Source organism: Mchenga conophoros, linkage group LG11 (assembly GCF_057382185.1).
Source record: "Mchenga conophoros isolate Kocher_MC1m ecotype Shallow Benthic linkage group LG11, M_conophoros_male_GT1.1, whole genome shotgun sequence".
NCBI classification, from domain to species: Eukaryota; Metazoa; Chordata; class Actinopteri; order Cichliformes; family Cichlidae; genus Mchenga; species Mchenga conophoros.
In genome coordinates this window covers 38,211,888-38,239,164 of record NC_140536.1, presented here as the reverse complement: position 1 = coordinate 38,239,164, position 27,277 = coordinate 38,211,888, and the positions used below count along the sequence as shown (strand labels likewise).

The 27,277-nt window shown below is 49.9% G+C and overlaps 3 protein-coding genes across 8 annotated transcripts; all 3 read right to left on the bottom strand.

The window, feature by feature from the left end:
- Nucleotides 1-1,191: 1,191 nt before the first annotated feature.
- On the bottom strand, nt 1,192-11,767 carry tmem116 (transmembrane protein 116). The gene is made up of 11 exons (XM_085292874.1): nt 9,587-11,767; nt 7,827-7,873; nt 7,180-7,243; nt 6,277-6,408; nt 4,001-4,105; nt 3,033-3,082; nt 2,857-2,940; nt 2,628-2,763; nt 2,404-2,548; nt 2,230-2,309; nt 1,192-1,862 (listed from the first exon to the last, which is right to left on the bottom strand). Exons 1-11 carry the CDS (start codon nt 9,674-9,676, stop codon nt 1,692-1,694), a joined length of 1,104 nt encoding a protein of 367 aa, XP_085149000.1. The 5' UTR covers nt 9,677-11,767; the 3' UTR covers nt 1,192-1,691.
- Nucleotides 11,768-13,759: 1,992 nt separating this feature from the next.
- Nucleotides 13,760-24,580, bottom strand: LOC146565025 (uncharacterized). Of its 4 annotated transcripts, none has more exons than XM_085292868.1 (11): nt 24,465-24,580; nt 22,409-22,647; nt 22,239-22,311; nt 21,765-21,877; nt 19,960-20,660; nt 18,559-18,867; nt 18,318-18,378; nt 17,302-17,609; nt 17,114-17,203; nt 16,711-16,864; nt 13,760-16,508 (listed from the first exon to the last, which is right to left on the bottom strand). In XM_085292868.1, the coding sequence occupies exons 4-11, from the start codon at nt 21,826-21,828 to the stop codon at nt 15,781-15,783; spliced, it is 2,415 nt and encodes an 804-aa protein (XP_085148994.1). In that variant the 5' UTR covers nt 21,829-21,877; nt 22,239-22,311; nt 22,409-22,647; nt 24,465-24,580; the 3' UTR covers nt 13,760-15,780. The 4 variants fall into 4 exon arrangements, with proteins under 4 accessions (XP_085148994.1, XP_085148992.1, XP_085148995.1 ...); XM_085292866.1 differs by lacking the exon at nt 24,465-24,580 and adding an exon at nt 24,142-24,435; XM_085292869.1 differs by lacking the exon at nt 22,409-22,647.
- A 134-nt stretch (nt 24,581-24,714) lies between these two features.
- Nucleotides 24,715-26,974, bottom strand: mrps12 (mitochondrial ribosomal protein S12). 3 transcript variants are annotated; one of them, XM_085292871.1, is made up of 3 exons: nt 26,786-26,974; nt 25,318-25,368; nt 24,715-25,244 (listed from the first exon to the last, which is right to left on the bottom strand). In XM_085292871.1, the coding sequence occupies exons 2-3, from the start codon at nt 25,364-25,366 to the stop codon at nt 24,862-24,864; spliced, it is 432 nt and encodes a 143-aa protein (XP_085148997.1). In that variant the 5' UTR covers nt 25,367-25,368; nt 26,786-26,974; the 3' UTR covers nt 24,715-24,861. The 3 variants fall into 3 exon arrangements, with proteins under 3 accessions (XP_085148997.1, XP_085148998.1, XP_085148999.1); XM_085292872.1 differs by having other exon boundaries at nt 26,812-26,973; XM_085292873.1 differs by lacking the exon at nt 26,786-26,974 and adding an exon at nt 26,694-26,715.
- Between the last annotated feature and the right edge of the window lie 303 nt (nt 26,975-27,277).

The window sequence follows — 27,277 nt, the reverse complement described above, 5'->3', positions numbered from 1 at the left end:
GAAACGCCCGCAGCAGACGATGGGAATTGGCAGGGATCCCTCTGAACGGGACATCCCATAATGAGTGAGGTCAGGCTCCGGTGTGAAAGAAGCGATGGTCGTGTGGTGTGACGGCCTAGGAGACATATTCCTTATTTCTTTCAAATAAATATTAAAAATGTTTCATTCTATGATAAAAACACTGAGGCAGCAAACTATCGCTGTAAGCCAAACGCTTCAAGTGTTTTTCCTACTGTCACAGATTTCCTGACACAGTCATCTTCTACAGCACAGGCGTCCAACTCAGCCTCAGGGCCGGAGTCCTGCAGCTGTTAGACGAGTCCTTGATCCATCACAGCTGATTTAACGGCTAAACGAGCTCCTCAACATGTCCTGAAGTGCTCCAGAGGCCTGCTAATGAACTAATCATGTGAATCAGGTGTGTTGGCCCAGGGTGCTATTAAAACCTGCAGGACACCGGCCCTCGACACCCCTGTTCTACAGGCACTGAGCACCCACAGAGCACACGTAGCCCCTCAGCAGGCTTCCACAAGCTTCCCAATCAAAAGAAAGCAGGCAGGGTGTTGGAGTCAAGTTGTTAATTGTTGTCATTGTGTTTCTTAAATTTGTAAGTCTTAGTTTAAACTATATGATCAAAGACATTCCTTTGATCCTGACCACCTCCCAGGGGAGGCTTTCTTAGGCAGATCTGTTTCCTGTGTGGTAAGCTTCCTGCTTTTATGGTCCTTCTGTGATCAGCAGGTCACACAAACGCGCAACCATGACACACACACACACACACACACACACACACACACACAGCCTTATCTTTTAGAACCATAGGGGGGTTTGTGAGGGGAGGTGCTTGTGTTTACTGTTGTGTAACTGTTTTCAGTAAACAGCTGTGAGGAAGGCTCCTCTCTGAAGAAGTTGGGTTGAGTCGGGTGAGGAGCGTTGAGCTCCAAGAGCCTGTTCCAACCAGCCTTCCCTTGCTAGCAAGTAAAATCGATCGATCGCTGATTGTGTTGTTGTTGAGAATAAGTTTCTAAACCAGTGGGGCCTGTGGAGGCGCAGACCCACCACAGGGGAAGGGAGGGTCTAAAGAGAGCTGGTGTCAGACAGATGAGCTGATCTAAGAAGAGTAAGGAAAAGCATCTGGAGTCTAAGAGTGGAAATGGAGCCGCAAATGACAGGAAGGAAACGACGACTGCGTTCTGTAGAAATCTCTATTTTAATGCAGTCAACAGAAATAAAAGGAAAACAAATTCAGATGTGATTAAAGGAGCATATTTACAAAAAGTCTCAGAGATTAAATCTGTTTTTTTAAACACAAGGAATAATTTTCTGTCATTTGCACATTTCATAAAACATACAAACGTCCAAAGAAACGCGTCTTCATTTTCACTGTGCGCCGGTGACCAGCAGGGGTCATGTGACCTGCCTGAACAAACCCCTGTGAGGCCCGTCCGTGCGACGGAGCTCACAGGTGACGATGTCGCGTCTCTTTCAAATCCTGTTTTCGGCGTCGCTCTTCCTCTCGGTGTAAAGCCCCCCCCCCTCCTGCTTCTTCCCTTTTTTCTCGCCTCAGTGGTTCAGGATCATAGGTGGAAGTTTGATGCAGAAACAAAGTGTTTCCCCCCTCGAGGAAAGCGAAAGTTCAGACTCTCCTCTCGAGGCAGCTGGCAGAGACACGCCCTCGGTCTCAGTGTGTCTCAGGCGAGCGTCTGCAGGGTCTGGTAGCCTCTCCTCTTCTGCGCTCGCAGCAGAGGCGTCTGAGTGTCCGCGTCTCGAGACGAAAACGTCCTGCGGGCTCGCCGCAGGTACACGCGAATCCATCCGTAGACCAGACAGTTAAAGAAGCCCTGAGAGGCCGAGGTTAACGCCTGAGGACACAAGACACGCTCGGGTCACTGCACGAAAGACACGTGAAACAACCTGAGAGAGGCGTGTGACTACGACAAAAAGAACCACAACGATGAGCCTGAGATATCCTACGTGATGACTCGCACAGAAAGCAACAAAAGACCAGTGAAGCAGTCGAGACGGCACAAAAAGGAAGCTTAATGAGACATAGTTACACAAAGAGAACATTCAAAGACCACAAAATGAGCCCGACACACAAATTCAACCACAAAATGTTCGACTGCTGTCAAAAGATCCAAATCAAACAAACTGTTGAAAAGACCACCAAAAACAGGCTGAACGAGCTCAGAGCGTAAACGCCGTCGTGTTTCTCTGGTACCGACTCACCTGCAGGATGTACAGCACCACCCCGGCTTTGCCCTGGCACGCCGCGGGATCCGCCACTCGCAGAAACGCCAGGATCACCGCTGAGGAAACAACACGACAAACAAAGACACGCTGAAACCTCGCTGACTGCGTCTGTCGCCAACAAGAACCAATCAGAGTCCGCGCCGAACAAACCTGGACCCCAGCAGAAGACGAAGACCAGCGGGTACAGGACCATCCTCCGGTCCATCACGCTGAACGAGGCCCGCTGCTCGCTGCCCAGGTAACCGTTAGAGGTCACGATGCGCCTGTAAATACAGCGCGCTTTGACCACGAGGACCTGCGGGGGGGAGAGGGGAGGTCACCTCCACGTGATGTTCGTAGAATAAGACGCGTCTGTGCGACGAGCGTGAACTCACCGTGATGCTGAGGAGGGTGACGAGCACGGTGATGAGGAAGACGGTGATGTGGTAGGTGTGCAGGTACAGGCAGCTTCGGCTCATCGGCTGCTCGTCCGACATCAGGAACAGCGCTCCGGTGTGCATCATCAGACACCTGGTCGGATGTGGAAAAAAGCCCACTGAGCTTCTGCGTGGAAGCAATCGGTGGATTTGCTCGCGGCGTGAACACTTTGTGTTCTGGCCTCACCTGTAGGGTTCGGTAAGGTTGGCCTGACAGTGGCTGATGTTCCCCTCTATGATTACCGGCAGCATCAGCAGCACAGGAAGCAGACTGCAGACACACAGAGCAGGACACACTGTTATCAGTACCACCGTGTGTGTGTTTGCATGCATCCACAGAGTGAGGCTTTGCTGCTCACTCACCATGAAACCAGAGCAACGATTTTACCCGCCGTGCTCACTCGGTTGGAAACCTGCACAAGGATGCAAAATATCACATCAGAATGTATTTATAGAGCACATGTTAAAACAACAGTGTTGACCACAGTGCTTCACAGTAAAAGCATGAGACAGGCGACAACAACAAGCTAGAACAGCCAACTCGTTAGAACCAACAGCCACAGTACAAAGATACGTTTCAGGACGTGATTTAAAAGACTGGATCGACTCGGCGGTACGAACATGAACAGGGAGGTTATTCCAGAGTCTGGGTGCCACGGTTGCAACGGCCCGGTCACCGAGACCTAGGTTGTGCTGGGAGCCTGTGATTGGCCGATCTAAGTGCGCAGAGAGAGAGCTGGGCGCTAAATTATTCAGAATTTTAAAAGCGAACAAAAGAATTTTAAAATCTATGCGATATTTAACAGGGAGCCAATGTAGTTTGGCTAAAATTGGAGTGATGCGTTCGTAGATTCTCGTAGCTGTTAAGAGACGCGCAGCTGCATTTTGAATTAACTGAAGCTGGTAAAGAGAAGAGTTGGAGGCCCGAGTAGAGCAGTTACAGTCGTCCAGTCTGGATGTGTGCATAAGCTTTTCAAGGCCCTTTAAAATCATTTTAAAGCCTCATGTTTACTGAGACAAACAAAGCTGTTCATGCTGCACCGACGTGATCAGGTACCAGATCAAAACTATTTTGAAGCATCAGGACCAAACATGGGGAGGTCTGTGCCCCGTCAGGACACTGGAGCATCTTTTTATCCTCTTAGGTTTCCCCACCATTCTACTTTTACCGAGCCTCTGGGAGCTGTGGGCCGCGCAGAGTTTGACCCTGTCAGGTTTGCCCTTTGTGTTATTCTAAAGCTTTATGAGCTGCAAACAAAACCCTGAAAGCTTTGTTTACTACCTGTTGTGTGTGTTTTGCTGCCCTGGCAGCTGGACAGATGTGTCTGTACCTGTACAGAGTATCCATCCATGCAGCTGCAGTACTTCTCCTTGATTCCTTTGTAGAGGTTCCAAATGTAGTAGAGGGTGTAGAAGAAGGAGGCCATGTAGAAAACCTGAAACAGAGTTTGTGATGAGCCAAATCCTCGCTCACGTTCGCCGCGCTGATTTTCTAAACAGGTCACCTGACACCCCGCCCCCTTTTCAGACTTTAATAGAGCGCGAGAGCCAAAAGGGGCAGCTGACCCGGGGTTGTTGCTCTGAGTGGGAGATGTGGGTCAGGAATGTTTTTCTGCTTCCAGGCTGTGTTCTGTCCTGGTTCTGCTGCTCCATTTCATCCCAGAATGACCCAGTTCAGGATCTGGACCTGGTCATCTGGGCCAGAATAGCTCACTCGATAGATATTTGGCAACAGAGACGTCAGCTGTGTCCCAAAACGTCGGCCGCATCCTTCGGAGGACCCGGCCTTCGCGGTCTACGTGGGCCGGGTCCTTCGAGGTGTGAGACGGTGAAATGGGACGGTCCAGCCTTCAGATCAGCGTCAGCGCTGTGTGGGTGGAGTTTAATAAACTCGGCCGTCTGCTCCTTGCTGTCTAAAATATAACAGGACACTGGAGTAAACTCTCGACCGTCTCACATTTCTGTTTAATCAGTTTTCTGTTTGACGTTTATTCAGCTGTGTGAAAATCCCGGAGGAACCCACCCGATGGATTAATAAAGTTTTATTTAATCGAATAGTCTAATAACTTTGATCTCAGCCAAACGATTTACTCCGGAACAAATAAAACACAGAAAAAAGGAAAGTTCTCCGAGTGACTTCAATATCATGTTTAACCTGAGTAGTGACAGAGTGGCGGTCTGAAAACGATGAAGCCGGGAGTCCGCTGCTCTCGCCGGCTGGAGTGACCATTGAACCCCCCGGCTCGCTATCGAGCTGGTGGGTAACAGACGTCTCCGAAAACGTCGAAGCACTTTTGCAAATATGCGATGTCTTGATAAACCGAGCAGATATTTGAAGTTTACAAAGCTACTTTCTCGCCTGGAAATATGCTAAAAGTTTATTTTGTGACCCAGAAAGATTAATAAGAGTAATTTTAAAACTTAGTAGCAGCCGCCATTGTTGGCAGCTGAAATTTGGCTGGGCCGCGCTATGAATTCTGGGATATGGTGGACCACGAAGGACACACCCGACCCATCCTTCAAATTCGGGGAAATGAAGGACGCATTTGAAGGAGTCGACGAATTGGGACAGCCTTCATCGCCTGGCTGTGACGTGATCGGCCTTCAAACGCGGCCTCCGGAGGATGCAGCCGACGTTTTGGGACACAGCTGTCATTTACCCGCTCGTCCTCAGGTGCTGGATTGGTTGTCATAGAAACAGAGGTAAAACCGCACCCAGTTTTATTTGATGTAAACGGGACTGAACGAGCTGGATGAGTCACTGATGATGAAACATTTAGAGGAGAGAAGCTCAGCAGGTTACGATCCGGACGAGACGCAGCTCAGCTCTGCAGCTCTCCCAGTTTCTCTTTAGTTTTGTTTCCTTGGAGCTGATTGAATTTATTTTTGTTTCTCTTTCAATTTTTCATCACGATTGCTGCCCCGACCTTTTTCCTGCCACTTCCTTTTTTCGGTGATTTGCCCTTTAGCACAAATCCTCTTGGTAAACTTACTCTTGTGTGGTTAAAAAACTCTTTTCTGATAACTATGGATATAATCTGATGACTGCTTTTAGCTGTAAATGTGCTCCACGTGTTAAACATTTGACTTTATTGTGTGAAAGTTCTTGTTTTTTTGGTTCTTGGAACATGCTATTTCAGTTGTGTGTGAGGTCGACTTTGGCTGACTTCTCAGGAAACACTTTGCTTTGAGAATATGGAAATCCCTCGGCAGCTCCACGCTTCACTCTGAAAACTTTCCCCTGAAACAAAGTAAAGAGAACAAAGGCAGCCCGTCTGAAGCGGAGCTTGGTTTTGAACATGTTGGGGTCACGTGATGAAGGTGGAAGTGTTACCAGTGTGGTCTGACCACCGCGCTGGAATCACCTAACCCATCTGGAAAATCGTGTGTGGCGTCGTGTTGTCAGAGCTGCTGCTCCGTCAGATCGGAGTTCGTGCCAGCGATCGGTCTCTGTTTATTTTATTTTAGTAGCTTTATCAATAAAGTTGGCCTGGGGTCCGCACACACACAAACCCTCGGGACCCTCGGGACTTTCAGTTTGATTGTACTCCGTGGGTCACCTTGTCTTACAGTATAACCACAGCAGTCCAGTGTAGAGTTGTTTCACCTGTTCCACGATGTGCAGGTAGTAACAGTGCGTGCTCCGGCTTGTGCAGTCTTTAAAGAACAGGATGGAGCCGATCAGCCAGCACACGGCGAGCAGCAGGTCTGCGACGCTGAGCAGCATCAGAGGCTGCAGCTGCGCACACACACACACACACACACACACACACACACACACACACACACACACACACACACACACACACACACACACACACACACAGGGATTACAGCGTGCTGAGAAAGGATTTTAAAAGCTGGACGGAGGACGGAGTGAGGCTAATGTAGATGACCAGCAGGGGGCGACTCCTGGTTGTAGAGGCAAATCTGATTGGACAGAAGCTTAGGAGAAAACGAGTCTCCTGTTCACCTGAAGACCTTTCTGGTGGGTTTCGCGTCTCACTCAATAAACACGACGGCGGTTTTATGAACCTCATTAGGACTCGAGAAGGGCGGGGCTTCTTTGTGGCTGATCGGGTGTCTTTGTCCTACTTAGAGACTCTTCTGTATAAAACGATGAGTGCACCCAGCGGTTACGTAATGTTTTCATTCTTATCCACATGAAGGTTAGAAAGCAGAACTGAATGTAAACATGTGAATGACAGTACATCTTTACATCTGAGTGTCCTAAAGTGATGCCTCTGCGCCGGGGAAATCTGACCTCGTTGCAGCGTTGAACAATAGGCACAGTGTCAGCGTTCAGCCCCCTCTCATCACGCCTAGTTTCAAATCAGCGGCTCGGGCTGAGGTTTGGAAAAGAGAACTCGATAACACAAAAGGTGATTTCACAGCGGCCACGTCCAGCTTTTATAAGCACTTCCTCTTAATTATTTTAACTTTAAAGTTCAGACCACAGTTTATCTCACACAGTTTGTGCAAAGCGTCAGAGAACAGAGAAGCGGCTGACCTCGGGCTTCCGGCTGAGTCCCCGTAACATCAGGCAGCAGATGATGGAGCCTGAACCCAGAATGCTGCAAACACAAACACACATGATGAGTGGAACCTCACTGGAAGAGCTCGGTGTTTAATAAAGATGGCGTGAAAGAAAAACAGCTGATTGGAACTGCGCCTGCCTCTATTGTCTGAGCGCTGTGACCTCTGACCCCTCAGGTCTTTCCCACTGGTCCCACACTGGGTAAATGAACCAGCAATAAAAGCCTAATGTGCTCTGACGCAGCCCATTACAAACAAGCCTCTGTACAGGAACGTCCAACAGTCCGGCCGAGACGACGACTCGGATTATTAAAAATGCAGGATTTCAGAGTTTTACAGTAAAAAACAGCGTGTAGGTGTTCAGGTTTTAGACAGTAGCTCTGTGGGTCACCTACTCAGTTTGCCTACGTTACATATCAAAAGGTCAAATGTATGTGTCACTAAAATGTAGTTAGAGTATCTTGACTTTCCCAGTCATGTTTCCAGTTTTACTCCTGATAAAAACAGTAATGACGACAGTTACTGCTGCTGAACTTGACTGAAGTCAAATAAGCTCTAAATTACTCATGAATGGCTTTTCTTTACTTTCCAGCTGTGCCTGTGGAGGATGAAGACACTGACCTGAGCACAGCCATGACGAGCTGGATCCAACTGACCACGACGTACACCTGCAGGGAAACAGGCAGGCGGTCAGCAGGCTGACACACACAGACACACACTGAGGTGTCTGCACACGCGCACACAGACACACACACTGCAAACTTCACATTTCTTCACGATGAAGCACAAACATCAAACGCTCTTTTGTTACTTATTCGAGCTCTTAGAGCTGCGTGACTCTTAAAGCGATTGTGCTTTAATCGATGCTGCAGTGAGTGTTCGTCTCTCGGTGAGGTCAGTTAACATCAGCTGCAGATGTGGGAGTGAAAGTGTTAAAAATAGAGACAAACAAACTGTGGGGGAAACACAAAAAACCCCAGAGGAAGTTCAGAAATTCACTCCGAGAGGAGAAAAAGGAAACCGTTGTAGTCTCATTATTACTTCTTTTTAAGATGTCAGTTTAACCGTCTTACACCGATGAGGGTTGAAATTCAGTTTTCAACACACAAAAAGACCAACAAGATAACGGCGAGTGCGCACAACCCTCAAAGTGCCCGCTGACCGCGGCCTCCTCCTACACAGAATAAAACTAAACACGGTCCAAACATCACAAACTGCAGTTCCTCTGACGTCCAGCAGAGGCTGCAGCAGTGACGTTACCGTGGTAACCTCACTGCTAAGTGTAATTCGCAGATTTATCTGGACGTTAGTGAGCAGCAGTTAGCAGGTGACAGCTTTCAACATTCACGAAAGTCATTTTATCTGACGCTCTCACACTCCGATGGACGCGTCACATAACTCGGGGAATAGACCCTGTGCACGAGAAAATGCTAACTTCCTGTTTTAAGAATCACCCATCTTTTAAATACAGTCTGTGAGAATACATCAAAGTATAAATATGAATAAAATGTTTTAAGTAAATGTTTATATTTACTTTATATAAATATAATACATATAATATATATTTAATTATGATCAAGATCAATAGACATTTTAAAATAAACAAATCCATGATTATGTACAAGAGAATAAATACATATAAATATGACTCATCATGGAACTCTTCATACAGCGACCCTGTTTCTCATCACTGAGTCTGTCTCTAATGAGTTGTGCACCAAATGAAGAGTGAGAGGAACCCAGTGTGTGTTTATGATGACTGCTTTCTCTGCTTCTGCGTTAAACCATCAGGTTATTATTGTTCAGCGGTGAGCGCGAGCACTTCAAAGCTTTTATTGGAAGTGAAATTTGTGAATTTATTTCACTTCCTTCAGTGAGAGATGCTCGATTTAGTGCAGCAGCACAAAAGTACGAGCTGATTGTTTTACTGGACTTTTGGCAGATGTTGAACTGACGGAGTCTCCGAGTGCAGACGGAACAAACCGAGACTCACCACAGAAAACAAGCCGAACACATCCTGGACGTGGCTCAGAGTAAATCAGAGTAAATCACACTTGGATGGTCTGTTCACACAGAGTAGCAGCGCGGTGTACTGTCCCTTTAAGGCACAGAACGAGCTGCGGCATCACGCGTCTACATCAATATAATCTAATAATACGAGTATGGAAAACAGCTTATCTTTATTCATGCAGCACCAAATCACGACTGTTGTTGTTTATTGTTATTGTATTGTTGTAGATCCCACAATAACACATAGTTCGAGTTTATTTCCACGTCACACCGTTTATCCAGCCGCATGTAAAGCTGCTGAGCTCGTTAAAGTGCTTGAATGTGCGCAGTGATTCTGAGAGCACAGGAGGTGCTGATCGCGATGAGCTCACCTGCGTCCAGTCCTCGGCTCCGGTGGTGTTTGCTGCTGTGTGGTTGGTCATAATCATCTCGTCTGAAGACATCAGAAACTCTCTGAGCATTTCAGATAATCAAGCTGAAGGTGAGAAGGTCACGTGATCGTGCCTGGTCCTGGAGCGGTCAGCTGAGCCTCCCGTAGGCTGTCGGGACCAGCTTTTATCCTGCGGGATGGCACGGTATCCGCTGACCCCGCCCCCGGGGCTCTGACCACGCCCCCTGCCCGTGAGGGGAATACCCACCTGCCTGACGACGCCGCAGCTTCGCTTTTATTAAATTGAATAAATAATTAAATGAAGACGCAGCAGCTGTGAGTACTTCTACTCCAGTACTTGTGTGATATGCTCAGTATTTTCAGTTACTTATACTTTATGTATTAGCTCAGGACTCCTGAGGGAACTGCTGATCTTTTTCCCTGTCCCGTTTGGATCGTTAGCCATCAGAACTATTCCCTGAAGAAAGATGCCAAGCGGATCATCATGGCCGTGCCATGTTGGTCCATTTGATTGACCTTTATTATAATTATGTATTTATTTTATTCAGGGAGAGTGGTGAGGGGAGATAAGCCTCCATACCTCGGAGAGCCTGAGATGTTCCCAGAGAGGTGGAGTCTAAGACCCAACCTGACATATAGACGAACAGGCGCACGCAGACACAAACATGCATTCCCACCCCCATATACACATAAACAAATCCTCGGCGCTCACCTGACATGGAGACAGACACTCCCCAAACTTTCTCTACATCCCAGGTCCAGGTACTCTCGCCACAAAGGGGCAAACCGTACCTAGACCCAGGAGATGTAACCCTTTTCCCTGAAGTGGAGACAAGCAGACCGCCCCCTTATCTCCATTAGCAGGTAGGCCCCGCATCCCAGACCCCAATCTGACGGCCAGCACCTCCTCCCAGCCCCGACGGTTAACAGAGAACAGGGGTGAGTGAAGACACTGATATGTAGTGTTGCTGCGTGCTGTTCTAAAGTGCATTTAAAACACAGGAGCGCATGGTCAATGCTCCCTCTAAGCTGCGCGCGTGCGCAATTGCGCACTGCTGGCACGTCTCTGCGCACAAAAAATCCAACCTGAATTGAAACTTAAACTTTAACAATCCTGTTCTGCAGTGTTAGTCAGTGACTGGCTGCTCCCGTATGGGATCAGAACGATGCCACCTCATCCCAAAGTCCAGCCAATGATGCGATTCACATTCGTATATACGCAGCTAATCAACATCGCTGACAGGCTCTGACAGCGTCCTTATGTGCGACACCGGTGTTTTAGCAAAGCGGCTGATGTGGAGTGAAGCCACGTTAATGACAACGTGTACAACCATTGGAGATGTGAGCAGGACAGACGGAACAACTGACGGACAAAGTGTGGACTTTATACCAGTTTGTAAATTGTGTTGATCGGCCACGTAAAACCAGAGTTATGATAAAATATCTGCAATGTTTGTTTTTCTTCCTGAATACTGTCGTTGTTTATATTTACTGCAGGAAGAAACGGTAAAAACTGCGTTTGATAAGGAAAACGCTACAAAGCCTGTGAACAAAGACAAACCTCCCCCCAGCCTTTAATGCTGTAATTTGATTATTTTAATAAACATGTAACTTGGATGATTCGATGCTGGCGTGACCACAGTGCACGTCTGCTGTCGCTCACAGTGGTCCGAGTGTCCGCTCAGGGAGTTTTGTGTGTTCAGACACGTGAAACATTACAGGGAACGTTGGTCACGGTGCTTCCTGCCAGAGAGCAGCATGGCTCCTCCCCAAACCCTCAGTGTCTATACGTGTTTCAAATTGAGAGGTGGGCACCGGCGCCAGAGGTGGGTTTGAATACACAGACCATCCTCTGGATGCCGTGTAGCGTGCCCAGCCCCAAGACCCTATATGTAGGTGTTATGTGAGAGCGTGAGTAATGTGGATGTCTAGGTTGCGGAATAAAATTGAGGCACAGGCGTCCAGAAGGGGACAGAGGGGGAGTGCCCCACCCTAGTGACACACCTGCACCCCAAGCCCTGCATGTGTGTGGGTGTGGTGGAGCGGGAAGAGGGAGGCACCTGAGGATGGGGAGGGAAGAAAGGAAGGGGAAGTGGCCCCTCCCCGGGGCCAGCTGCCCCGCTGACCCCAGTAGGCACCCCCGCTCCCTGGAGTCCACCAAGGCCAGGGGGCCCAGGCCCATCCGGAGCCCATCTGGGGCACCCGGCAGCGGCACCGCCCAGCCCCACATAACCCCGGGCAGCCCCACCCGACCCCATTGCAGAGAAAACTGCACCCGACCCATCATCCAATCATCTCTCAGACTACACAAGACAATAAACACCCAGGTTGAGCTCATTCTCCACCTCTCCTACACCTCTCCCCCACCAGCAGTGAGCTCCTGGAGAGAGGAGACCTCCTGCAAAGATGTTGCTTATCATTTTTAATATGTACAAAAATAAAATCAAGACGATGAATTTGAATTAAGAACTCAAAGTCCAAGACGTCAAAAATCTGTTAAATAAGGATACAAAAACAAAGGATATATATCCATTTCTGTTAAATACAACTGATGGAATTTGCAAAGCAAACTAATCTGCGTTGTGTTATTAATAATCTTTAATGTTCGAATAATCTTCACTACCCGGGTCGCCACCGTCACAGACACACTCTGACATGATCGGCTCGATTGTGCCACATGTGCTTCTGTACTGTGAGCTGCCCCCTTTTCAAAGATGTTCAACAATGTCTTCAATAATAATTATAAAAACAAAATTGATCTGGGACACACAGCATCTTCCCCCTGGGCCAGCGCACTTTTGGGCCGATGAGCCGGGCTGCAGGCCCAATTACCAGCCCACAGGGTTGGCCTGGAATATCCAATCAGAGTCCTTAATGACACAGGCCCCTCCCCTAGTTGCTGTTCCAGCTTGTAGAAAAAAATTATTGTGGAAGAAGTTGAAGAAAAGGTGAAGCTAGAAACAATAAAAAGAAATTAAAAGTAGATGCAGCACCGTGTCGAGTTAACCACGTTAGCTGCTGTTAGCTCCTGCACTGTGAACTGTAGTAACAGGCAGTAACCAGGCCTCCACAAGCTGTGGTGACGTGAGGAAGAGACACAGGAAGTGAAATTAACATGGTAAGTAAATAGATGGGGGACATAATTAAGAGAGAACTAAATAAATATGACTTCAGGAAAAACCCAGTGAACTAAAAATATGCAGAACATCTCCAGATGTGTTGACGCGAGCAGCCTGAAGGCCGTGCTGCAGGTGTCTGACACCTGGAGGCGTCAGTGAGGCTCTGTGAGCAGGTGTTTGGCTTCTTCCAAGCTCACAGCAACAGACACGAGCCAGCGCCTGATGAACAGGAGCCGAGTCAGCAGGATCAGCAGAGCTTTTACTCTGGAAGAGCTTCAGTGGTATTTGTTTGTTTGTGTCTCACTGCCATGAATGATCTATGTTCGTGACATCACTAGATGACCAAAACACATCAGGAGTGGAACAGACCACGCCTCGTCCTAGAATCGTTCGGCGGCGCTTTCACGCGTCGGAGCGTTTAAAGAGCTGAGAGCGGCTTCTTCACGCTGAGCTGTCCTGTTTTGGTGCTTTGGAGCAATCCTGGCCTCCTACTGCTTTGCTACAGAATCGTTTAATTCCGGTGCCATCCAGTGGTACCAGGCCTCTTGGCAAATGCCCAATCTGGTGAAGCTCTCTCTGATGGACCCCCACAGTCCAAAACGGCACGCCAAAAAGAAAAAAAAAACAGTGTGCTTACACATTAAACCCACCCCAACCGGTCGCAGCAGATGGCCCCGCCCCTCCCTGAGGCTGGGCGGTTTCTTCCTGTTCAAAGGGAGTTTTTCCTTCCCAGGTGCTTCGTACTGTAGAGTGAAAACTCTGCATCAGCAGAAACAACCACCAACAATCATATGACCCCCTGTGAGCAGCACTTTGGCGACAGTGGGAAGGAAAAACTCCTTTTTAACAGGAAGAAACCTCCAGCAGAACCAGGCTCAGGGAGGGGCGGGGCCATCTGCTGCAGCCGGTTGGGGTGAGAGAAGATGTAGCTAAGAATCAGAGGTGGTGCTCTGCACACCACCGAACAGCCCAGAGACGGCGGTCGTTTACCCCATAAATGCATTTGATATGTAAATAATAAAATGCACGAACAGTTTGTGAAGGTCTCAGTTTAATGTTTCAGATTATAAACTCTCTCCATGCTGGGACACCTCAGATTCCTGTCTGCTTCCCACAGACTGAACATGGAAACATTTAAACACAGGAAATATCTACAACTCGTGGGAAAATCCCTCATGGGGAAGTGAAAGGTTTGTTGGACGTGACGTAGAAACTCTCACAGGTATTCTCACCTGGCGGAGATTTCAGTTTCATTCATGGACATAATGGTAAATGGCCTGTATTTGTATGACGCTTTACTAGTCCGTAAGGACCCCAAAGCGCTTTACACTATACACAATCATCCACCCATCCACACACTGGTGATGGCAGCTACATTGTAGCCACAGCCACCCTGGGGCGCACTGACAGAGGCGAGGCTGCCGGACACTGGCGCCACCGGGCCCTCTGACCACCACCAGTAGGCAACGGCTGAAGTGTCTCGCCCAAGGACACAACGACCGAGTCTGTCCGAGCCGGGGCTTGAACCGGCAACCTTCCGATTACAAGGCGAACTCCCAACTCTTGAGCCACGATCGCCACATAATCCCACTCATTTAAGCTCCCTGTTACACGTTGTTGTATTTAACTTGAGCTGCTGTAACAAGAGAAGATAAATCATACCCAGCAGCCACTTTATTAGCTACACCTTGCCAGTACAGGACTGGACCCTGTTTCTTCTTCCCAGCATCGACGAGGTTCTGGAAGCATTCCTCAGAGACTCTCCGTGTTGACGTGACACCATCACAGACTTACTGCAGAGCTGTGGACCGCATCCATGACATGTGGTGACTGTGGAGGCGTTTGGAGGACGGTGAACTTGTCACGGACGTGCCAAGAAACCATCACGCCCTCCCGACAGAGAGATCCTGGATGTTGTGGCAGATATTCTGTAGCTCATCTGCTTCAGGGTGTGATGTGCTCAGAGGCGCTCTTCTGCATACCTTTGTTATAATAAGTTATATAAGTTTGGTCATTCTCCTCTGATCTGGGGCACCACCCGAGCAGTTTCTTCCAGAGATCTGTACTCTGTAAACTCAGCAGCTGTACCTAATAAAGTGGGCAGTGAGTGTAGATATAAAACTTCATAGAGTTCATAGAGGCGTACTGCCACCTGCTGGTAGAAAAATATCAGTCGTGTGACGGGAATATTTCTGTTGTTGACATAATTCCACAGATCTTTCCTCAGGATGCGATGAAGTGTTGGAGCGTTCAGCACTCGTCTTTTAGTGTTTCCTGGTTGTAGTGGAGGAATCTGTGGTTCTGCAGGAACACGCAGCTGCTCGAGCTCCGGAAACAAACTCAGGTTCAGGTTCAGGTGAGCTCAGAGGCTTTAAAGACGTGGTGACTTTAAAAGTGTACAAACTGGTCCAGGGACAGTTTTTTAGTTCAGACTCTACAACAGCACGAAGGCCTCTGTGTAGCTGACCTTTGACCTTCGTGTATCAGCTGTTTTACCTCTATAGAAATGAAATCAGAACCAGGGCTGCTGATGTGTAGCACCAAATATTCAACGAGCACTAAAAGTTTGAAAAACCCTTCGTGACCACGCCTCTCGTTTGAAACACGTGACCTCCAAATGAGAAGCTGTCGGCAAAGTTCAGGGGTCACATCCGGACACGCGTCTGTGGTTCAGGCACCAAAAGCACTTTGGTTAAAGGGTCAGTGTGGTCCAATCAGCCGGCCGGATTGTGGACCGGTGGCTCGTTTGGAGGCAGAGATTCGTTCTGTTACTTGGGATGCTGTTAGCCTAGCTTAGCATACAGGCTGAAGGCTCATGCTTCTTCCTGTTTCTTCACTGCGTCCACGACAGGAATGTAATGACAGCTGCAACAGGAAGTGAGCTGAGGCGGGGCTAACAGCATCTCAGAACCTTTCCTTTAACACAGATTTAACTGAGCGCGTCCTCTGAAGTCCTTCTAATATCTGAGGCTGAACTCACACTGGTTTCACTGGTTACTCGCTGACTTTTGTCCACACTGGTTTTCCCAGCACGGGCCTCCCTCTCTCACCGCTTTCAGAGACTCTCATTGGTCGAGGAGGTCCCGGCCTCCCTCAGCCCGGCTGGCTGCAGCTCGTGCTTCTTCATGTGCTTCCTGAAGACTCGGGCTCCGCTCAGGTTCTTCTGGCAGATGTCGCAGAAGTACGGCCGAGCCTCCGAGTGCACGTCCACGTGGTAGGTGAGCTCGAGGGCGCGGCTGAAGCTCTTGCTGCACAGCGGGCACTGGTAGCGGACGCCCGAGTGCGTCAGCTGGTGCTCTTTGAGCGAGCTGCGCTGCTTGAAGGTCTTGGGACAGATGGGGCACTGATACGGCCGGGCGTCGGTGTGCAGACGCTGGTGCCGGCGCAGCGCGCTGGAGAAGGTGAAGCTCTTGCTGCAGATGCTGCAGGTGTAGGGTCTCTCTCCCGTGTGGATCCTCTGGTGCTCTGTCATGTGCACGTGCTGGATGAAGCTCTTCCTGCAGGTGGGGCACTGAAAGGGACGCTCGCCCGAGTGGATCCGCAGGTGCTTCTGCAGCGCCGACGCTTTGAAACAGTCGCGCCCGCAGACGGGGCAGCAGTGCCGTGATTTCCCATCAGCCCCACTGTCGGCCTGTGGATTCAAGGGTCCGCGAGGACTTGTGGGCCCATCGCGATCTAAGGATCCATCAGGGTGTAAAGGTACATCAGGAACTGTGGGCCCGTCAGGGTCTGTGGATCCGTCAGGGTCTGTGGGCCCGTCAGGGTCTGTGGGCCCGTCAGGGTCTGTCAGAGACATCAGAGAGAACTCAGAGGAACACCGACTGCTGCTGAGGAGAGTGCCTGCAGGCTTTATGAGGGCAGTCAGCGTTTCAGGGTCAAACATGCAGCCATCCAATCATCATTTAGAAAAAAACCAAACTGCCGCTGCCCTCACAGAGCCAGTCGGGAACAATCAATAACTAATTAGTTAAAGATGAAGACTCACTGCTGCGCGCTGGCCTCCAGTCCTCTTCCTCACCATCAGAGTTTATCAGCCCGCTCACGTCTGGCTCTTTATGCTCCTCGCTGTTGCCCCGCCCCTCAGTGGGGCGGGGTTTGTTAACAGAGGGCTCAACTCCGGTGAAAACATCTACGGAGGTCTGTAGAAGTAGACAAAGACAGGAGGAAATCAAACTACAGTTAAATGTTAGCGTGATTATGTCTCCAGATAAATGGAAGTAATTTAAAATCAGTGTGACGTGATGTGAATGGCGAGCACGCGGGTTCACACAGAGGACCGGAGCGTCTGTCGGTGAGGCCTTTCATTTACAGCTGCTGCGTTCTGTGCTGACCTCGTTCTGCACCTCAGACCTGCACACAGGTTCACCTGAGACCAGCTGTTTTCTTACCTGCTCATTCACGCCTTCATCCACCTCCTCCTTCTTCTTCATCCCCAGCTCCACCTTCCCGCCCTCGATCTTCATGTCGAACCAGAACACCTGAAAGATGCACAAAATCTGATCTGAGTGCAGTTTCTATCTCCCGCCTTCAGTCAAACGCACGCTCAGATGAAAGAGGTTTGAAGTCTGGGCGTCACCTTGTCGGCGGGGTCGGCGATGAGCCCGTCCCTGATGTGGGTCCTCATGTGCTGGCGCAGCAGGCAGGGCTTCAGGAAGCTCCGGGGGCAGATGCTGCAGGCGTGCGGCTTGTCGGCCATGTGGGTCTTCCTGTGCACTCGCAGGGTGGCCGCGCTGCTGAGGATCTTCGCGCATACCGGGCAGCGGTGCGGCTTCTCCGAGTCGTGGACCTTGGCGTGCTCCAAGAGAGCCGACATCCCCGGGAAGCTCCTCCCACAGCTGAGGCAGCTGTGGGAGGAGCTTTCCTTCGGAGTATCGGTGCTCCCGTCTGAGGACGAACAGGAAGAGGGAGTGAAGGACGTGCGTAACTCAGCTGTTCATGTCACCTGGTGCCGTATCGTTAAAGCTCGCTTCAGTGTAAACCTGAGCTCCACGGTTCCTTCAGCCTGTTCCCACCCACACAGATTTACCCACTGCCACAGCCCACCCGAGTGACGCTGACCAGTGTGAGAGGAACTTGTTCCACTTTCTAAAACACAACAATAAGCTCAGTCACTTTAAATGTCACATCCTTTTTCTTATTTTGGTCCCTGATGCAGAATTATTCACAATCACCGGACCTGACAACCCTCTGCAAACGTCCTCCACAGCTGTTCAGACCTCACTGCTCTCTCCAAACATCACTCAGTTCATGCCGCACTAAATTCACTCACACAGCTCAGTCTCGATCTCAGCACACTGCCTAACGCCCGAGTCCTCGCCAGCTAATCTGCTGTAGGACACGCAGGAGCACGCCAACATCCAACAGCAGCACACCGGCGCCGAGGAAAGGTGTTAGCTGAGATGTGACGGATGTTCAGGGATAACGTTTACACTCTGGAGTCATTCAGGAGAAAAAGCCTCCGTGGATTCTCACAGACTAAAAGGACGGACAGCTAAACTGTGGAGAACATAACGTGTGGCATGAAATGAAAAGCTGCTTTGCCGCAGCGCGAACGGGCCGACCCGTCTGAAACGAGGAGCTGGAGTTTCTCACCGGTCGCCGAGTCTGCGTTCCCGTTCTCCACTTTCATCCCGCTGAGCGATTCACCCGTTTTCTGGAACAGAGCGCAGATCTGAGGTCAGTTTACCTGCATCAGCTGTGAGCAGATTATGAAGCTAACCTGCGGCTCCTACATTTCAAACACGTCCTCCATTGAGGACGTCAAATAATCCTCTTACATTCTGCACTTATTTCCAATTTCTGCATGTTTCTGAAGTCGAGGCTGACTGCTCACCGGCTGGTCTGAAGGCTGTGATTGGTCGTCAGCGGCGGCGGTGCTGCACTCTTCCCTGCCGTGGATCTCCTGATGCTTCCTCAGCACTCTGAGCACAGAGAAGCGCTTCATGCAGACGTCGCACTGGTACGGCCTCTCTCCGGTGTGAGAGCGCATGTGCTCCTTCAGCCGCGACGCTCGGCCAAACTCTCGGCCGCAGACGCCACAGGTGAACTGCTGCGCCCTCTGGTGGAGCTGCCGGTGCTGCAGCAGCTTCTCCACAGACAAGAAGTCCTTCTGACACAGGAAGCAGTGAAGATTCATCTCCCCCTGAGTTTCAGACAGACGGAGAACAACCTGAAGCTTCAACTTTTAGCTCAAACCAACTCACAGCAGCAGCTTTACATCTTTACAAGGAGGAAGACAGAACCAGGCTCGGGAAGAGAAAGCAGAGAATAAACAGAGGTAATGCTGATAATGTCTGTCTGAGTGCAGACGAGACACCCGATATCTCGCCCTCTGTGGCGACACGTTGTGTCTTAAAATAAAGACCTGAGAATCGAATCGCAGACTCGGGGGTCAGAAGGGCGTCGACTACGATAATGAGTCCGACCTGGAGTTGAAGAGACAAAATGATCCCTGAGAGGAACCAGGAGAGCAGAGGGGACCCTGTCCCAGCGCTCTGCTGTCAGGTTAACACCTGGTGTTCAACATCTGGTTCTCCAGCTGTGGGGGGACACGTTACTGTTCGACTTCACTGGGAATTGTCTGATGTTTCCTCAGAGAACGTCAGTCTTCCTTCTCTCTCCCCAACCAATCACAGCAGATGGCCCCGCCCCTCCCTGAGCCTGATTCTGTCCGAGGTTTCTTCCTGTTAAAAGGGAGTTTTTCCTTCCCACTGTCGCCAAAGTGCTGCTCATAGGGGGTCATATGACTGTTGGGTTTTCTCTGTATGTATTGTTGTAGGGTCTACTGTACAATATAAAGAACCTTTGGAGCTTTAAAACTGAATTGGATCGCTGTGAGCTCCACCTCCAAACAGAACTTCGGACTTGGTGTTTCTCCTGTTATCCGTCCGAGTCCTGAATTCTGCTTGACTGGTCCAAATGAATTCCCGCCTCTTTTCCCAGAATTTCAGTGTGAAGTTGGAGGAGGTCAGGGCAAAGCGTGACACTAAGTGAAACTAAGTGAATTTACGCTTCAGTTCGTTGAGCTTGAACCTGATTTTATTGCTTATGACAGACAGAAACTGCGAGGAGCGGCGCGTGAGCCAGAAACAGCCAATCACAGCGAGCCTCTCGCCTACTTTAAGTCACGACACAAAAGGAAAATGTGACACTTCTAAGGAAACTGTTCACACAGACCAATCCCTCCTTTCACACTCTTCCAGCAGTCATGTGACCACACCTGTGTAACACTCACCTCTCCGTCGACACCTTCGACTTTGACCACCTGGATCTGCTCGGCGTGCTTCTGCAGGTGTTTCCTCAGCAGACCCGGCCTGTTGAAGCTCTTGCCGCACAGCGAGCAGGGGTGCGGCTGCTGCCCCGTGTGCAGCCTCACGTGATCCCTGAAGGACGACGCCGTGGAGAAAACCTTCTCGCAGACGGAGCAGGAGTACAGGTTCTGTCCCGTGTGGGTTTTCTGGTGGTCGACGAGCCCCGTCCTGGAGGCGAAGCTCTTGGGGCACAGCGAGCAGAGGAACGGCCTTTCTCCAGTGTGAGTGCGCTCGTGCTGGACGAGGTGGCGCCGCTGGACGAATCCTCTCCCGCACACCGAGCAGCAGTGGGGTTTCTCTGCGGCGTGGCCGAGCCGGTGACGCCGCAGGCAGCTGAGCTGGGCGTAGCTGACACCGCAGTCGGGGCAGGAATACGGCTTCTCTCCGGTGTGAACCCGCTGGTGGACCGCCACGTTTATCTTCTTTGTGAAGCGTTTGCTGCACAGCGAGCAGCTGTACGGCTTCTCGCCCGTGTGGGCGGTCATGTGATCGACCAGGCGGGAGGGACGCGAAAACTCCCGGCCGCATACCGAGCACCGGTGGCGGCGCTTTGACCGGTGAGCGCTGTCTGAAGCCGGTTCATCTGGTACAGAGAGACTCTGCACACCTGGATCGAGCCCCACCCCTGCAGGACACAAACACATAAATGATCATTAAAATCACGTTTTATTTTATTATTTTTATTTATTTATTTTTTGATGTTGGAGTGTTTATTTTTAAAATCTAACCTTTGACTGTTGAATGAAATGTGAAGATAGTAATGGGTGAGGACAGTGATGAGACCACTGGGATTATCTTAGCATGGATACTTTATACTTATAAAGTAATTATATTAGCACATTTTCCCCAGTGTGTAGAAGAGATAAGCAATGCCTAGTGCTGAAGGTTACAGTCCCGCTGTTCTTTCCCCAACATAACCACTCAGACTGGCCATAATCATTCTCATTTCATATGGCGCAGTCCCAGGCAGTGCCATGTAATTATACTCGCAAAGAGCCGTGTAATATTATGCACACCCTAGAAAGAATGTATCAGAAGAATATTACACATGCTTTTAAAATGTCCTTTTACAGTAATGACACTGACATTGCTGTGGCAGTTGAAGGGCACACAGTGGGGTTGCATAATCTGCAAACTGGGAGGAATAAAAAAAATGTATAAAGATATATTTTAAAGTTTTGTGGGATCAACTTAGTATTTCAAATCCCCATTAAATGAACATAGACTAGTCAGGTGGACACAATGTCTTGCATATTTTTCTATTTGCTATAGAAAAGTAGTAGCTCAATTTTGTTTTCTATTTTCTTTTTTTTTCTTTTTTTTTTGCCTGTCCCGTTTGGCTCTTTTGCATCAGAATTATTGTCTAAAGGCAAAGAAAGATGCCCAACGGATTTACTTTACCAAACTGACCATCCCAGCCTTGCCGTAATGGTCCATTTGATTCACCTTTTATTGTTTATTTTATTTTCACTTACTGAATGCGGGACAGACTTGACTGGGGGAAAGAAGGGGAGAAAGAGAAATCACGTTTTAAAGGATTTCAACTTTCAATATGAATCACGTGAAAACCAATCAGAAGAGCAGCGGTAGAGGAGGACGCTGGGCAGACGCTCCTCCTGCAGCCTGTTGCTGATACCTGCAGAGCTGTTGGATCCAGCCTTGGCCTGATATCAGCGCTCCCCCCGTAACTCCGCTCTGACACTAAAATAACCCAACGAGGGTCCCTAACCTTGAGCAGGGAGCTGCTGACAGTCCTCTCCTGTTTCCTCAGGCTCCTCCTTCACTCCATTCATCTCCTCATGCTCTCCTCCTCCTCAGTGTTGATGCGTCTCCTTCAGGCTTCTGAAATAATAATAATTGCATTTATATAGCGCTTTTCGAGACCCTCAAAGCGCTTTACAATCCCACTGTTCACTCACTCTCACATTCACACACTGGTGGAGGCAGCTACAGCTGCAGCCACAGCTGCCCTGGGGCAGACTGACAGAGGCTGCCATATCGCACCTACCGCCTACTGGCCAACACCAGTAGGCGGTAGGTGAAGAGTCTTGCCCAAGGACACAAGGACCAGGACAGAGAGAGCTGGGGATTGAACCAGCGACCTTCCGGTCCCTGAACCACATTCGCTCCGACCAATAAACAATTGTTCACAAGCTTCCTGCTCACAATGAAAGCACCACAGAGTGTTAGTGTGCAGACGTACCTGAAGCCTGGTTGGTTTCCTCTGAGATGAGCCGCATGAAGCCGCCGTCGCCCGGCTGGAGTGAATCCTCACACTGAGACAGAAGCAAACATTAATCAACCTTAAACGTTCGTCAGCGTCTGCGACACCACTCTGTCCTGATGACACACCGATGAGCCAGCGTGGCTCACCATCATCAGGAGTCTTCTCTCATTCCTCTGTCCTCGTGACCTGAAAAGAAGCCTCGGCGCTCCACGCTGACGGATGTTTCACTGATCAGTCGCTTTGAATCAGCTAGATCGATACACCGCAGCCCCGCCTCCTCTCCATTTGCACACAGCATCACTCAGCTTAACTTCATCATCCTCCGGACCTCTCCACGTATCACTGGACGCCTCCTCCCCACAGACCGCTACCCTACTGGGGGCCACTTCTCCAACAGAAGGGAAACAAGGAGAATTTAACCTTTATCTGTTCAAATCATGGTCAGTATGTGCGAGGTGGTCAGGAGGTCCAAAAGTGAGTCTGCAGCCATCTGTGAGACATGGTGGAGGCTCTGTCCTGGTTTCAGCTGCATGTCAGCCAGCGTTGGAGAGCTTTGATCAAACTGATCAAGTATGATCATCAGAGTTTGATCCACCATGCAGGAACATCTAGAAACATCTGATTGGCAGCACCTGCCAACGCAGTGAAAGCACATCTGGATAGAAACACATGCAGTGGATCGCCACAGGCAGTTTTAGACTCAGATCAATTGTGGGATTAAGTACTGAACAGTCGTGAGCAACGTGATGCTGCCGCACAGTCGACGGCAAAACGACACGGGAAGCCGAGCTCGACTCCGTGGGTACCGCATGCTGCGCTCTGTTGGTCACAGGGAGCTGAGATAAAGAAACACATCGGTGCGTTTGTAAGAACACTGTTATTATAACGTTACAGGACACTGTGCCAGCGCTACAGGACGAAAGAGACTGAACAGAAAATGTGAATGTACCTTTAAGCTTCATGCTATTAAAAAGTCACTTTATAACAAAATAAATACAAACCAACAAAAATATCTTTCATACAAAAAGTAAACTTTGTTCAAATGTGTATTGTCCACATGAACAGTATGTTTGAAATCCATTTGTACGTTTTATTTTTAAATGTTCAATTAATTTTGTTTGTGCTCCAAATAAATTAGAAATTGCCCTCTTCTCTTGTTCTGTGCCCCACCTGAGCCCCAGGTGTGGGACCGTCACTGTGGAACACCATAAGTCATGGATGGGCCTCCCCAGAGCCCGGACCCCTGAAGCAGTGTGGGATCATCCTGACAGGGAACAGAACAACCGGCAGAAACATCCAAAGCAGCAGGCTGGAGAGCTGCTGGAGGAAGCTGCCCGAGTGGTTCAGTGTTTGCACATATTTCACGTTTTCATCACAGAACATAAAGAAATGAGAGGTGGCTCAAGACTTTTGCACAGCGCTGTGTGTCTTTGTCTGCTCTCACTGTCTGTTTCTTCTTCCTTTACCGCACGGTGAGCATTAAAGTGTGTGTTCGGAGCTTCCTGATCACACAGACAGCAGCTCGGAGCTCACGCTGATGGTTTTTGGTGCTTTAACTCGGAGCATCAAACGGACAGCCAGCTAGCCCATCAGCTAGCCTAGGAGCTAGCCCGCTATGTTAACGTAAAGCGTTCAGAGAGAAGCCCGGAGCTTCAAACACACTCGTCCGTACAGAATGGGCAAAGAAACGCCCGAAAAAGGATCTAAACCCGACGGTGTTACAGGAGCATCCCTGACAGCAGAGCGGCTGATGCTTAGCTGTGAGTGCGGCTAGCGCATGCTAACGCTAATTAGCTGTGATGGAGGCGGAGCGCCGGTTTAAAGGCTTCACAGCCGCCTTTGGCGAGCTAACCTGCAGGTGTACGGATGGAGCTCTCACCTGTCTGTCAGCAGCACTCACACCGACTCCAGGAGAACTGAAAACCGGAGAATGTTTTTAAAAAAATGAAGAGCCAGACAGCAGGTGAGTCCCAACTGAACCCAACAGTGCTGCCGCCGCTGGCCGGAAGGTGAACTACAACAACACTGCAGCGAGAGGCGGGCGTCCGCGTGCGCTCACGCACACTTGAGGTGACACAAAAGGAGCCAGATGTTTCCATCTACGTCATCATACTTCACCTCAGCCTCACCAACATCTGCAGCAGCTTCACAGTCACCTGTGAACTCTGCGGGTGAGACTGCAACAACCTGGAGGTTACTCACCTGGAACTCATGGACAGGTTATCACACAGGTCAAGCCAAGGCCTTTATTTTATTCCTCCCACATGAAGGCAAACTGAATATTTGAGCTTATTCATCTCTTCATCAAATATGCAACACGGCGGCGAGGCTGCCTCTGTGAAAGGCGGCGCTGCCTGTTTTTTAGGGACTTCCCTCTGAAATGTGACCTCGACACGTCCTGTAAACAAACACCAACTCAAACTGAAGTGACGACAACAACAACAGTGTGGGGTTTTTTTAGGATGAACAGGAAGTGTCTTTAATTCTGGACACTGACAGCAGATCATCACAAACATGGAGCTGAGTGAAGCTCAGGACCGTCGCCGCCGCTGGCAGGAGGTCACCACACACACCTTGCACCCCTCCCCCCACAGTCAGTCTACTGCTTCTTCTTCACCACGTGAGCGCAGTCATATTTGCCCCGCACCACGGTGAGTTTGACCCCGGGCAAGTCCTGTGTCCGACCCCCCTGCACAAGCACCACGTTGTGCTCCTGCAGGTTGTGCCCCTCCCCGGGAATGAACACCACCGCCTCCTTCCCGTTGGACAGCCGCACGCGGGCGCACTTCCTGTTGGCGGAGTTGGGCTTCTTGGGCTTTCGGATCATCGTCTTCAGGATGACCGCCTTCAGCTGGGGGCGGCCAAACGTGGCTCCAACGGCTTTGGGAGGGACTTTGGGCTTCCCTTGGCGATGCATCTGGTTGAGCGTGGCCATGGTCCTGGACAGGAGGGGGGCGGTCCATGCAGAGGCGTGCTGGGACGCTGCAGAGGGAGGGGTTTATGGTTAAACACTGAAATAAAGTCGGCGCTTGTTCACCTGATGTCTGACACACACCTTGAATCAGCGACGTCAGTGCCGGTCTCAGACTCCACAGAGACACCATTCCTGAAACATCAGACGAGAACATCTGTCAGGAGACCGTCAACCATCAGCTGACACGCCCACATCAAACACTATTATACTATTATACTATACTGAAACATTATTTCAGGTTGGTATTTTGGGCTGGGTCACCTGACCCCTCAGCGGGTTGCATCTTTTAACGTCAGCTCCGCCCAAACTTTTCATCAGCACTTTAAAATCAAACGTTTGCGACGTGTTTGGGACGACTCGTCACAGGACTCTGGCATTTATTCAGGAAACAGAGCGGTCCTCGTCTTTGTCCGTCAGACGAGCGTCGGCGCAAAGCTCGGCTTGTGTCTCGTGTTATAAATCAAACAGCTCACTGACAGCTGGACTCGCTCATCGGCTGTGAAACTTTACTTCCTCCCTGCGAGGTCAGTTTGGCTGTTATTACACGTCAGCACCTGTAACAGTACAAAAACATAAAACTGCAGCTCTGCAGCTGTTAGACTGCACGTGAAACACGTTGTGTATAAAGGCTCATTTGCATCATGGAGCCCTGCTCTCTAGAACTGACTGTGTGTGAAGCTGGATTTAAGAAATAGTGCTTTATAAAGTTTTTAACAGCATGTTTACAGCCATCTCGTTTCAGTACAGGTGGTGTTGGTTGGTCACAGCTACAACAGTTTCTCTAACTGACCTCAGGTCAGCAGGAAGTGTGTGCCAAGAACAGCACTACAGTAACTAGAAGCATCCTCAGCTCTGAGATCTGATCTGGGCACAAAGACCAGCAGCTGGTGGCCGACAGGTGTGTCCGGGTTCTGGTGGCGTACTCGGAGAACAAGCCGCTGAGAGCTTTGAGCTGATGGAAACCATTTTAAAAGGTGACTGTGCAGGACTGGGAGCCAGTGACGTGTTACCATAATCTAACCTGCTCGATATGAAACATGAATTCATCTGATTACAAAGAAGCTGAAAAGAAACTAAAAGGTTCGTCTTGGCAGCAGGACACGAGCTTTCCGTGGCTTCTCTAAAATTACTGCAGATTAAACCTTTGTTTTTACGCGCGAGCACGCAGCAGCTCTCGGTGGGTCCTCGTGCACGCGTCAGCGTTTAACGTCTGTTAAACTCACGAGAACTGAACGCGTGCAGTTGTTCCACTAAACCTGGGGTGGGCAACTCCAGGCTCGGGGCCGGTGTCCTTGAACCAACACAGCTGATTTAAAGGCTAAATTAGCTCCTGCAGTTCTCCAGAGGTTCTCCTAATCATGTGGTTCAGGTGTGTTGACCCAGGGTGCGATCTGACACCGGCCCTCGGGGCCTGGAGGTGCCCACCCCTGCACTAAACTCCTGTGGAAGGAGCACACCTGTGCACGCGCTGATGTTTATACGTAGACAGCGTGGCTAACGCTTAACATCGGCTAGCTTCAGGACACACGCGCACACACACAGGGGTTACCGGAAGTTTGCTCGCTCCACGCACACCTGCTGAGAGTCCCGGACAAACAGCCTCCGCGCCGGCGGAAGGAATCGGAACTCTGACCGGTCAAAGTATTGACGGCATTCCAGTGAAATCTATCAAGGACGTCGCGGCACGAGCACCACGACCTCTCAACAACCCGGAAATCCTTCCGCTGTCAGTGCGGCCTCCACTGGCGCATTACTGCCCCCTGCAGGACGAAATATGGCCTGCATTTGTATAGCGCTTTACTCGGTCCCTAAGGACCCCAAAGCGCTTTACACTACATCCACCCATTCACACACACAGTCACACACTGGCAATGGCAGCTACATTGTAGCCACAGCTGCCCTGGGGCGCACTGACAGAGGCGCCCCAGGACCAGCGGACGGGGTCACTTCGCGTTTCTCCTGATTTCTTCTTCTTCCTCCTGCCGTCCATCCATGAACCTCCTGAGCTCCTCTTCTCCTCCCTCCTCCGCACATGCTCAGA

Excerpts from the sequence above, each read along its gene's own strand:
- LOC146565025 (XM_085292868.1), bottom strand. The coding sequence starts at position 21,828 with ATGAATGGAGTGAAGGAGGAGCCTGAGGAAACAGGAGAGGACTGTCAG. Across the intron at positions 17,610-18,317 it reads GAACGCAGACTCGGCGACCG|ACGGGAGCACCGATACTCCG; the intron begins GTGAGAAACTCC and ends GTTCGTCCTCAG. Across the intron at positions 16,865-17,113 it reads ATGAAGGCGTGAATGAGCAG|ACCTCCGTAGATGTTTTCAC; the intron begins GTAAGAAAACAG and ends CTACTTCTACAG.
- mrps12 (XM_085292871.1), bottom strand. The coding sequence starts at position 25,366 with ATGGTGTCTCTGTGGAGTCTGAGACCGGCACTGACGTCGCTGATTCAA. Across the intron at positions 25,245-25,317 it reads ACTGACGTCGCTGATTCAAG|CGTCCCAGCACGCCTCTGCA; the intron begins GTGTGTGTCAGA and ends CTCCCTCTGCAG.
- tmem116 (XM_085292874.1), bottom strand. The coding sequence starts at position 9,676 with ATGCTCAGAGAGTTTCTGATGTCTTCAGACGAGATGATTATGACCAAC. Across the intron at positions 7,874-9,586 it reads GAGCCGAGGACTGGACGCAG|GTGTACGTCGTGGTCAGTTG; the intron begins GTGAGCTCATCG and ends GTTTCCCTGCAG. Across the intron at positions 2,941-3,032 it reads ATCGTTGCTCTGGTTTCATG|TCTGCTTCCTGTGCTGCTGA; the intron begins GTGAGTGAGCAG and ends GTGTGTCTGCAG.